The following is a 10,724-nucleotide window of genomic DNA, read 5'->3' on the forward strand; positions in this document are numbered from 1 at the left end:
TATAGTGATAAAACAGGAGAAGAAAAATTACAGAAGTGGACCGCTACAGATAAACTTTGATTTGTTAATGTCTGTTGTATACACTGCACAAAAACATTGGCTCTGAAGTAATCACATTTGTCTATGTTGTATAGTATTGGAAAAAGGTTCCATATAGAACCAAAAAGGGTTCTATCGCTTGCTTCATACATGGAACACCTAAAAGTTCTATACAGCACACCAAAGAACACATTTTTCTAAGAGTATACTCCCATGGCTAACAGCAAGTGTATACATCTTAGTGAACAATATTATTTTTACTGTTCCTTAACTTCAGTTAAGCACAAGAAATACTAACAAGATTGAACATTCCTGAGGAAATTCCAGCAAGACAGGAGAAATAAATTGTGTTTTTTGTTTAGGCGTGCAATGTTTTTCGAATCCAGGGAGAACAGAGTATTTAAATCACACATGGACAACCAATGCCTGAGATAGATTCAGACATGTAGACATGTAGTCTATTGAGATGTTGACACATACTTTATCAGTAAGGTAGTGAATCACAGAGTAATAAAGCAGGACTTTAAGTCTTACAGCAGTGTGAGGAAGAGCGTGCCATGTTTTCAACCGGCACAGGATGCACAGGAAATTATTGCTCATTCAAGAGGGGGCGGAAAATTACATGACTGTATGATTGCTGCTGCCTTCTCAAAATGTACTTACTGAGTCACAGCTGCTCTCTCATGGCCAGATACTCACAGTGGCCTGTTTTCTAGAGTGACTTTGAGATTAACATAATCAGACAGATACCACCACATACTGTAGGTACACTTTCAAGAGTACCCAAAAGAAATTGGACAATTCCATTCAGATTTCAGTAATCCAAAATGTGTGCTTATAACAGATTATATACTGTATCTAAATACCTTACAGATGTCTCTGAAACTGATCTGTGATCATCTGACCATGTATGCTGTAGCTAATGTGCCTCACCTGGGACAAAGCCTACTGTACAGTATTTATTATTTAAAGCCACAAGTTCAAACTCAAAATCAAACACGGGTAAGTGAGTAAGCTTAGAACTTCCCATAATTCTTATGAAAGGGGAACATTAATTCATCTGACAGAAACAGCAGCGCTTAAGCAGACAGACAGTGTCACAATTCCTCTCCCTGTGTATTTGTGGCCCCCACTCTCCAATGACACGCAAAGGGCCATTTACTGTTGTGTAACTCTGTATTTCACCACTAAGAGCTGCAGGGGGAGAAAATGCTCACTGGCTTGTGCAGACAGTAATATCTGTTGATATGAATACAATATAATAGAGCCTTAACAGTATACTATGATTAAGAAAACAATCAAATAATAATATAGTTTTCCTGAGATAAAAGGGTGATGAACCTTCAATGAATGACTGCTTAATCATTGTCTTTCTCTTAATGTAACTCAATGTAAAGAAAATACCATGCCATGGTGGAAGCCTATACCACTGTAAAACTCAGCCAGATACAGTTGAAGTCGGAAGTTTACATACACCGTAGCCAAATACATTTAAACTCAGTTTTTCACAATTCCTGACATTTAATCCAAGTAAAAAATTCCCTGTTTTAGGTCAGTTAGGATCACCACTTTATTTTAAGAACTTAAAATGTCAGAATAATAGTAGAGAGAATGTTTATTTCAGATATGATTTCTTTCATCACATTCCCAGTGGGTCAGAAGTTTACATACACTCAATTAGTATTTGGTAACATTGCCTTTAAATTGTTTAACTTGGGTCAAACGTTTCAGGTAGCCTTCCACAAGCTTCCCACAATAAGTTGGGTGAATTTTGGCCCATTCCTCCTGACAGAGCTGGTGTAACCGAGTCAGGTTTGTAGGCCTCCTTGCTCGCACACGCTTTTTCAGTTCTGCCCACAAATTTTCTATAGTATTGAGGTCAGGGCTTTGTGAAGGCCACTCAAATACCTTCACTTTGTCGTCCTTAAGCCATTTTGCCACAACTTGGGAAGTATGCTTGGGGTCATTGTCCATTTGGAAGACCCAGCTTTAACTTCCTGACTGATGTCTTGAGATGCTTCAATATATCCACATAATTGTCCTTCCTCATGATGCCATCTATTTTGTAAAGTGCATCAGTCCCTTCTGCAGCAAAGCACCCCCACAACATGATGCTGCCACCCCTGTGCTTCACGGTTGGGATGGTGTTCTTCGACTTGCAAGCCTCCCCCTTTTTCCTCCAAACATAATGATGGTCATTATGGCCAAACAGTTCTATTTTTGTTTCATCAGACCAGAGGACATTTCTCCAAAAAGTACGATCTTTGACCCCATGTGCAGTTGCAAACCGTAGTCTGGCTTTTTTATGGCGGTTTTGGAGCAGTGGCTTCTTCCTTGCTGAGCGGCCTTTCAAGTTATGTAGATATAGGACTCGTTTTAGTGTGGATACAGATACTTTTGTACCTGTTTCCTCCAGCATCTTCACAAGGTCCTTTGCTGTTGTTCTGGGAATGATTTGCACTTTTCGCACCAAAGTACGTTCATCTCTAGGAGACAGAACGCGTCTCATTCCTGAGTGGAATGACGGCTGCGTGGTCCCATGGTGTTTATACTTGCATACTATTGTTTGTACAGATGAACGTGGTACCTTCAGGCGTTTGGAAATTGCTCCCAAGGATGAACCAGACTTGTGGAGGTCAACAATTTTTTTTCTGAGGTCTTGGCTGATTTCTTTTGATTTTCCCATGATGTCAAGCAAAGAGGCACTGAGTTTGAAGGTAGGCCTTGAAATACATCCACAGGTACACCTCCAATTGACTCAAATGATGTCAATTAGCCTATCAGAAGCTTCTGAAGCCATGACATCATTTTCTTGAATTTTCCAAGAGTTTTAAAGGCACAGTCAACTGTTGTAAAAATTACTTGTGTAATGCGCAAAGTAGATGTCCTAACCGACTTGCCAAAACTATAATTTGTTCAAAATAAATTTGTGGAATGGTTGAAAAATGAGTTTTATTGACTCCAACCTAAGTGTATGTAAACTTCCGACTTCAACTGTACATCAAGCGTAAAGGCATAGCCTGCCAGAGAACCTGAGGGGGGCCGAAACCGAACATATTTAAAAGAGATCTTAATACACACCTTTTTAGCTTAGCTTTTACTTAGGGTGCTTTTTTTAGTCTTTCGGTTTTTGTTATTCTTTTGTTTTCTATCCTATTATGTTTGTTGTGGAGTAAATATTTAGGTATTTATTTTCATAATTTTTTATTTATGTTTTTTCCTGTGAAGCACATTGTGTCGCATTCATGTCTGAAATGTGCTATATAAATAAAGCTTGATTTCAATTGACAAATGAATCCAAAATTGTGACCAATTCTAATTTGGCATAAACATAGTCCCACCTGAGACAAGTGATGATCGAAGACTAAACGATTATCTCTGAGTATTCAAGCTGGAACATTTCTCACAACCTCTCTCATATATGGGAGAAGATGTGAGAAAAGTTCCAGCCTGGATACTCAAATGATCCTTTAGTCTTCAATAGTCACTTATCTCTGGTGACAATCACACTACTCAAACTAGTAGTACAGTGTTAGTAATTTACTGTTTCTCTCTTAATGTAACTCAATGTAACTTTAAAGAAAATACCATGCCATGGTAGTAGGCTATAACATTGTAAAACTCAGCCAGACACATCAAGCATAAAGGCTTTTAACCTGGATTATGGTGCAGACACATTCATCATTATTATAATGGTTGAACACACAGAGCTATTTTATCAGAGTATGGAGACAAACCAGATGTTTTATTGTCCAGTTCAGACACACAGGCTCTTACTGTATGTACAGGAATCTATATCTAATCCTATCAGAATGTATTTATTTGAATACTAAGGCAAAACAACATGTACAAATCCCACAGTAGAGAAACAAAATCAATTCCTCAGATAAGATTCGATTTTACAACCTTGAATGAACTATGTCACAGTGTTCAGACTTAACTGTCATGTTGCTCAATTGCCTAGACATCTGCCCAGCGGTCACTGATTTGTGAAACATGCGTATTTGGAAGTGTGACTTACTTTAGTTTACAGATTAGAAAAAATAAATCAACTGGTCCAGTCTTGGCAGTTGATTGAAGAGGGATATTCAAAACCTCAATGACCGGTCAGAGAAAATGTTTCTAATAGAATTTGCGCTGGCTATATGTGTCGGTGCGTCTCTTCCAGTCACTCACTCTGAACTACTACTGGGCTAAATTACTGTCTCACTATAGTACCTCCCGTCTATTGCATGAGGGCGGTGCTGGAGATTACAAGACCCAATTGTAACTTCTGATACACTGTGCTCGAAATTTAAATGATATCAAGGCGTCATTACAACTTCAGACGCAAATACTGTACATGTAGCCACAGTGCAAAAAAATGACAGCATAGATAGTAGTATACTCTGATTATTTTATGGAGAATAAATATGGATTTCAGTTTAATGGGTCTTTTGCTAATTAAGCTACAAATAAATTAACCAAATATAGCCTAAATCATGATGCATATCATTGTAATAATTCAAATACATTTTGAGGCGCAAGTTGCACTCAGCAAATGATTGAGGCACGTGCACAGGATCTAGCAAAAAAAGAATATCCAGCGGTTCAGTGTAGTGTCCAGTATAATGTTTCAAGAACAAACAAACAAAACAAAGAACCCCCCTTTTGCGTCAAATTACGCAAAATGTATGTATCCTCTAATAGGCTACATTTGGCAATCAATAACGCAGTGAGTAAAATTGGACTGCTTTCAAAGTATTGACTGTTTCTTCCATTACATAAAACGACATGTTCAGATGATGGCGATGACATGGTCAGATAATCACCGTGACACCTCTCTGCCCCAATGTCATCACAAGGCCCTCATACCAAGGAGTGACCGCTCTAAACAGCCTGGTCTCAGACTAGACTTAACATAGTAAAGCTAAATCCAGGACACTCAAATTAGCATAATATGTTTATGTTTGGTATGGTTACATAAGATGGTTACTTAGTCGGGTGGTTGCTCGTGGTGGAGGGTGGGCGTTTAACGCAAACGTCTAGCAGTAATGGTGTCATAACCATAAACCTATAAACTAGGCTACTCCGCAGTGGTTTAGACTAGGCTACTGAAAATAATTTCCATGCAAATGAGGCCATCTAGTGGTAAATGGGAGAAAACATGCGACAGAGCCATATTATGCATCCACGTTTACATACAGTCACAGCAGACTCTATTCCTATGTATCTAATTATCACAACTTGAATACATTGTAACTAGGCCTAATGATTGGGAAACATATTAACAAGTGAATTATAAACGTCTAATTGAAGAGTCAAAATAAAGAGTCGTTGTCAACACTGACGGTGGTCTCATTAGATGTTCCAACGTCAACAAAGGCTCTAGGCAAGTCTACTCATTGCGGTGTGCCACGGTCCCTACTCCATTGGCCGCATCCTCCCACAGCCTGCTGCTGCTGGCCCAGAATAGGCTCGCCACTGGCGCCGCTATGAAAGGTAAGAGCATCGAAAACGTACCACTTTGGCTTGCACCTGTCGATTAGGCTAAAGCCTACAGTCGTAGTATAACTTGGGGCAAAATAAACTACATCTTTCTCAAAATATAAATACATGCATAAGGCAATATAGTCTACCCCCCCCCCCCCCCCACACACACACACACACACACACGCACACCCTCTTCCGACAGAGTTCCCCAGCAGCAGCATCACCGCACACACCCAATGCGCTGAGACGACGTCCAAAGAACCTAATTCATTCTGGTGCCTTTTCGTGCAGCAGCAAGGATGTTGTATTTCTCTCTTCTAACCCTGAGCCTAACGTCTATCCATGGCATCCTCCTTCCTGAATCTGCCAGGCCCGTGGATTTGGACATCAACCAGATCATTGAGGATAATATGGCACAAGGACACACGCCATTAAACGACATGTTTGAGGAGGTAGAGCAACTGATGGAGGACACGCATAATAAACTGGAGGACGCGGTGCACCAGGTCGGTTAATGGTTAGGTCTACTCAGATGTATATTTGCAGAGCTTTGATAACAAATAAATGAGCCTATTATGTCCCATAGCACCCCTTTAATTTGTATGATTTTTAATGTTATGTAAAATGCAACAGATAATAGTGCAGTACACTCTTATTATATAATTTTAGTTGATCTGAAACTTTTTTGTTAAAGCAACCAAGTTTAACTTGAGACATAAATCTTTATGAGACTAATAAAAACAGTTCCCATGTGGGTTGAGATGAGTCTAAGTCAATCTTAACATGCACAATGTGTAAAAAAAACTGTGGTGACCTCAATGCAACATTGATCTTTTGCATCAAACCTCTTTAGATGGACAATGAGAGTGCAAAGTCCAGCTTGCATCCCAATAACCTTCCCTCAAATTATCACAACGAAAGCACTTCTGAGAGTGTGGTTGAAAACCAACCCATCCACACCATAGAGACAGTACACAAGGTACAGTAGTAGTCATACGCAAATGTATTATTATACTGTATTCCATTCAAAACTAGGATGCTGAAATGCTATTATGAATTGTAATACTGTATGGTAGTATTATTTTGGCATCCCACATTTGTTATGAAGACTGAAAGCAAAATTGCAGAAATCCTACAGAACTGATCCAAACTGGAAATGTGTCTCTCTTTAGGAGACAGACAACAGAACAGAAGAGACCCTCATCACCAGAACAGTTATCCAGTCCAGTGGCAAGGAAAATAGTATTAATCATGTGAGTGAACAACAATCTTTGGAATTTCCCTCCATGATTTACAACAGAAAAAAAAAACATTATCCACAATAACACTATAACTCTAACTGGTGTTTTGTGTTTAATAAAGACAGTGGGCATAAGATGAAAACAATTCCATCCTTAATGCAAGTCACAATTCATGAAAGATTCATCAAGTCATGGGCTGTGTTTCCTCTTTCTGTGCTGCTCTGCATGCGGCCACAGCTGCTGTCATGTTTGGGCGTCTCATTTCACTTTCCCCATGCTCTGTACGCCTCTCCAGTTTCAACTGTGCTGTCTCATTCTCTATAAGCCAGGCTAAAGCTATGTCTTATCCAGGCAGAGTGACATGTGCAGGATGATGGCTGGTTGATAAGCTCTTTTCAGAGCTGCATCCTGTCTGTACATTAATTATATATGGCAGCCACGTCTCAGCCATGATGAGGCGGTTGATCAGGCAAGATAATAGCAAAATAATCAAACAGATCAATCAAGCCAGGTATGTGCGTGAGTGCATGTCTTTGACCAGTACACAGTAGGTCTTTGGAGACAGACACTAGATTACTGCTATAACAGGCCTCTGACCAGGACACAGTGCAAGAAGTGCTCAATCCATCTTATCAGCCAAAGTCTGAGGGGTTTTTAGTTATTTGTTTTGGGGGTTTTAGTCACAATATCTAGCTGGATAGTTTTGAACAATAACAGTGAAATGTCTGTATCATTTGATTCGGGTGCTTTTGGTAAACATTGTGTGTAGTCATTTTCGTAACATCATGTACATTTAACATGCATTTCCTTTATTGCAGTTACAGGTTTTAATATTTAGTTAAAATAATTGACAGTCTCAGAGCGTGCTATTCCTGCCAGTCTTTTCCGTAGGATATGTGGTAGAGAGAAAAGTGAGAGGGAATTGGATGTTTACTTAAACATTTGGGACAAGTAGCCCATTGTCCCAGTTTCAACAGCAGGTCCATTTTATTCAGGTCACTTTAGGCACAGATAAATATTGGAGGAGATCGTGCAACAACGTATCACATCCTCAAAAATGTACTTTGAAGGTATTTTAAAGTAACTTTTGTAAAGAAGTTTGTAATAGTACATGGCTACAACCTCTGAATTTCTCTTCAAGACTAACATGTTTGATTTAGCCAATTTTACCAGTACAATCTGTTTTCTAGTGAAAACCTCTGGATTGTGGACGGCTTTGGTACCTTATAGCGACCCTCTGCAGGTGTATCTGTGAAGGAGGGTGTGTCTTGAATGTCCCCTCTTCCCTTACCTCACAGGAGTGTATCATTGACGAGGACTGTGAGAAGGGGAAATATTGCCGGTATGAGCCGCACCGATCCAAGTGTTTAACCTGCAAAGCCCTCGACGTGGTAGGTCAATTTTATTGTTATTAACAGTGCCACACACATTTGACAAACCCTGACACTGAACCCATCTAGAATGTATTTATGCAGACCTATATTTCCCAGGGGACATTGACTCCTTCTTAGTTCCTATTACGTACTACTTCAGACCATCTCTAGTTTTTGTAACAGTGCCTAAGTGCACACATGCACACACACAGCAATCACAGAGCAGCAGATTGCTTAAACAATATGATGCAGCTGCTTCTGCATTGTTACTGCATTGCAGTGTTGCCACAAGTGTAACTGGAGTGTATCATGGGGGAGAGCTTCTCTCCTCTTGGCTGCGTATCAAAGCATGTGTCAGATTGAATAAGAGCTCCACCTCTCTCCCCCTCTATCCGAGGACAAAGAGAGGAGCAGGATGAGAGGTAATGAGAGAGCCTACTCTACAGATACAAGCAATTTAATTGAATTTAAGACCCATGTTTTTGGCAGGGCAGAGTGGAAATCCATCCACATACTGTAGATACTCACTTGCATTCAAAGTCAAAGGTATGCTGAGAATAGTTCTTCCTAGTTGATAAGGCCTGTGTGAATGTCCTGCACAGAAAAACACAGTCATATGTCAAGCAGCACACTATTAATTAGATCCCAATATTGGTTCAGCTTGCACAAGTAGCAGGAATTTGCTGCACCTAGAGAGCTTATGAGAGTTACACGAGACCAGTCATGCCATTCCATGACCATGGGGCTTATATGATGCCATGCATGTCATCTAACAGTTTGTCAATGTGTGTGTGTGTTCCAGCCCTGCAAAAAGAATGAGGAGTGCTGTACAGGACAGCTGTGTGTGTGGGGCCAGTGCAGCCAGAACGCCACTAAGGGGGAAGCTGGCAGCATCTGCCAATACCAGAACGACTGCAGCCCAGACCTCTGCTGTGCTTTCCATAAAGGTACAGGCCACAAGGCCACACAGAGAACATAATTCCTCTGCTAAATTATACACCATGAGTCATTCTACATGAAATTAACATCATCTGTGGAGAGTGAAATGGGCTCCTTTCATTTGGCTTTGACTCAGCCAGATAAAAACCTACAGGGATTGCTTTGACATCCAAAAAAGCAAGGTTTCAAATTGCGATACCACAAAGTCTCTGTTCTCAATGTAATTAGCCAATTATGATAGTCACGAAGGCAAGTGAAGCAGGGTGCATTGAAGTTTCAGATAGTTAAGTGATCATGTGAAAGCCCATAACTTGCTTTCCCCTCCAAGCACTGTCCATATACTGTACGCCTGTATTAAAGTTTCTGTAGTAATGTCACTTACCTTTGTTCCTATTATCTCTCTCCCCTTACCTTGTGGTCAGCCCTGCTGTTCCCTGTGTGCATGGCCAAGCCAATAGAGCGTGAGCGCTGTCATGGCTCCTCCAACCACCTTATGGAGCTGCTGTCCTGGGACATAGAGGGCCAGGGACCAAGGGAACACTGCCCCTGTGCTGGGGACCTCCAGTGCCAACATCTCGGGTAAGAGTCTATGTGCTGCAAACCTGCAACATTTATATTCAATTGAAATTAAGGCATAAGTCATTACATTTTTTTGCAAGAACACTTGGTAGACGAAAGCCATAGCTATCACTCAAAATGCTGTTGACCCAGTATGATGCTACAAATTGATATTTCCTCATCTCTTTGACAGCCGAGGCTCCCTGTGTCTGAAAAGACAGAACTCGAGTGAAGAGGACCTGACAGACACACTTTATTCAGAAATTGACTATATTGTCTAGGAGTAACCATGCAGCTCAACCTTTTCAGGCCTGTAGACAATCAGATAGAGGGGTCTCCAGTGATTTCAGCCTAGAAAATGAAGTTGCTCACCGTCTCAAAAGGCTTACATGTAAAATTCTTCCATCTATACGCTTGTCATTGTTTATTCAAGCCATTGCAGTTTTTCTCTATCTGCTCGAAGTTAACCAAAGCTCTAGATGTTGCATAGTGCATAACACCATGTATTAGATGGAATTGACATTTTTGGGAAATTCCCAATTCCTAGACGTTTACGCTGTTCAAAAGGTAGTGTGTATGATGACTACACTCCAATACCGCAATAAGAGTTCGTGTTTTAACAAATATGTACTTAAACATACCCCCTCCTGCTCTCTGATGTCTCACTTATGTGCCTACCCTGAGGATGGAGTTTGCTGGAGATGCACCGTTGAGGCCCTTTACTCAAAGGAATTAAGTCAAGTTAGGGATGAAGAAAGAATAAACGCAATGCACTGTATACATGTGAAGTAGCTTGCTTAGTCCTGGTTTTTGTTTTAAATAGTGGTTTAAACAAGGACAGATGACATTTCTGAATATATGGAGCACTTTGACAGAAAATATGGTGGGTCAGCTCATCATGCTCACAACTTGGTAATGGAAACTATAACCCAGACACATGCAGCTTGCACAACTTTTGCTCATAAGAAAATAAAAGGCTTTGAAAATGTAGCTGTCTATTCTTGAGATGTAAATATTCTTATATGTATACCATGTTCAATACATATAAATGCAGCATTGGTAAAGTAGGGATTCAAAATACTTAATTTACAATAACAGAATA

General features: G+C 40.2%; 2 protein-coding genes across 3 annotated transcripts in view; one reads left to right on the forward strand and one right to left on the reverse strand.

Annotated features, from left to right (window-relative positions):
• The window catches only part of LOC120046701 (F-actin-monooxygenase MICAL2-like), a 48,309-nt gene extending 44,094 nt beyond the window's left edge, over nucleotides 1-4,215 (reverse strand). For both annotated transcript variants that reach the window (XM_038992139.1, XM_038992130.1), the window contains exon 1: nucleotides 4,061-4,215. The gene's annotated coding sequence lies outside the window, so the exon portion shown is untranslated. The remainder of the gene's footprint in view (nucleotides 1-4,060) is intronic.
• Nucleotides 4,216-5,810: 1,595 nt separating this feature from the next.
• Nucleotides 5,811-10,592, forward strand: dkk3a (dickkopf WNT signaling pathway inhibitor 3a). Its single transcript, XM_038999420.1, has 7 exons — nucleotides 5,811-6,017; nucleotides 6,365-6,490; nucleotides 6,684-6,764; nucleotides 8,051-8,143; nucleotides 8,928-9,072; nucleotides 9,487-9,643; nucleotides 9,816-10,592. Exons 1-7 carry the CDS (start codon nucleotides 5,811-5,813, stop codon nucleotides 9,901-9,903), a joined length of 897 nt encoding a protein of 298 aa, XP_038855348.1. The 3' UTR covers nucleotides 9,904-10,592.
• The last annotated feature ends 132 nt before the right edge of the window (nucleotides 10,593-10,724 follow it).

This window comes from Salvelinus namaycush, chromosome 1 (assembly GCF_016432855.1).
Source record: "Salvelinus namaycush isolate Seneca chromosome 1, SaNama_1.0, whole genome shotgun sequence".
Taxonomy (NCBI): Eukaryota; Metazoa; Chordata; class Actinopteri; order Salmoniformes; family Salmonidae; genus Salvelinus; species Salvelinus namaycush.

What these genes read in the sequence shown, in the direction of transcription:
- dkk3a (XM_038999420.1), top strand. Translation starts at nt 5,811, where the DNA reads ATGTTGTATTTCTCTCTTCTAACCCTGAGCCTAACGTCTATCCATGGC. An exon ending in TGGAGGACGCGGTGCACCAG is followed by an intron (nt 6,018 to 6,364) that starts GTCGGTTAATGG and finishes AAACCTCTTTAG; the next exon opens with ATGGACAATGAGAGTGCAAA. An exon ending in CTGCTGTGCTTTCCATAAAG is followed by an intron (nt 9,073 to 9,486) that starts GTACAGGCCACA and finishes CCTTGTGGTCAG; the next exon opens with CCCTGCTGTTCCCTGTGTGC.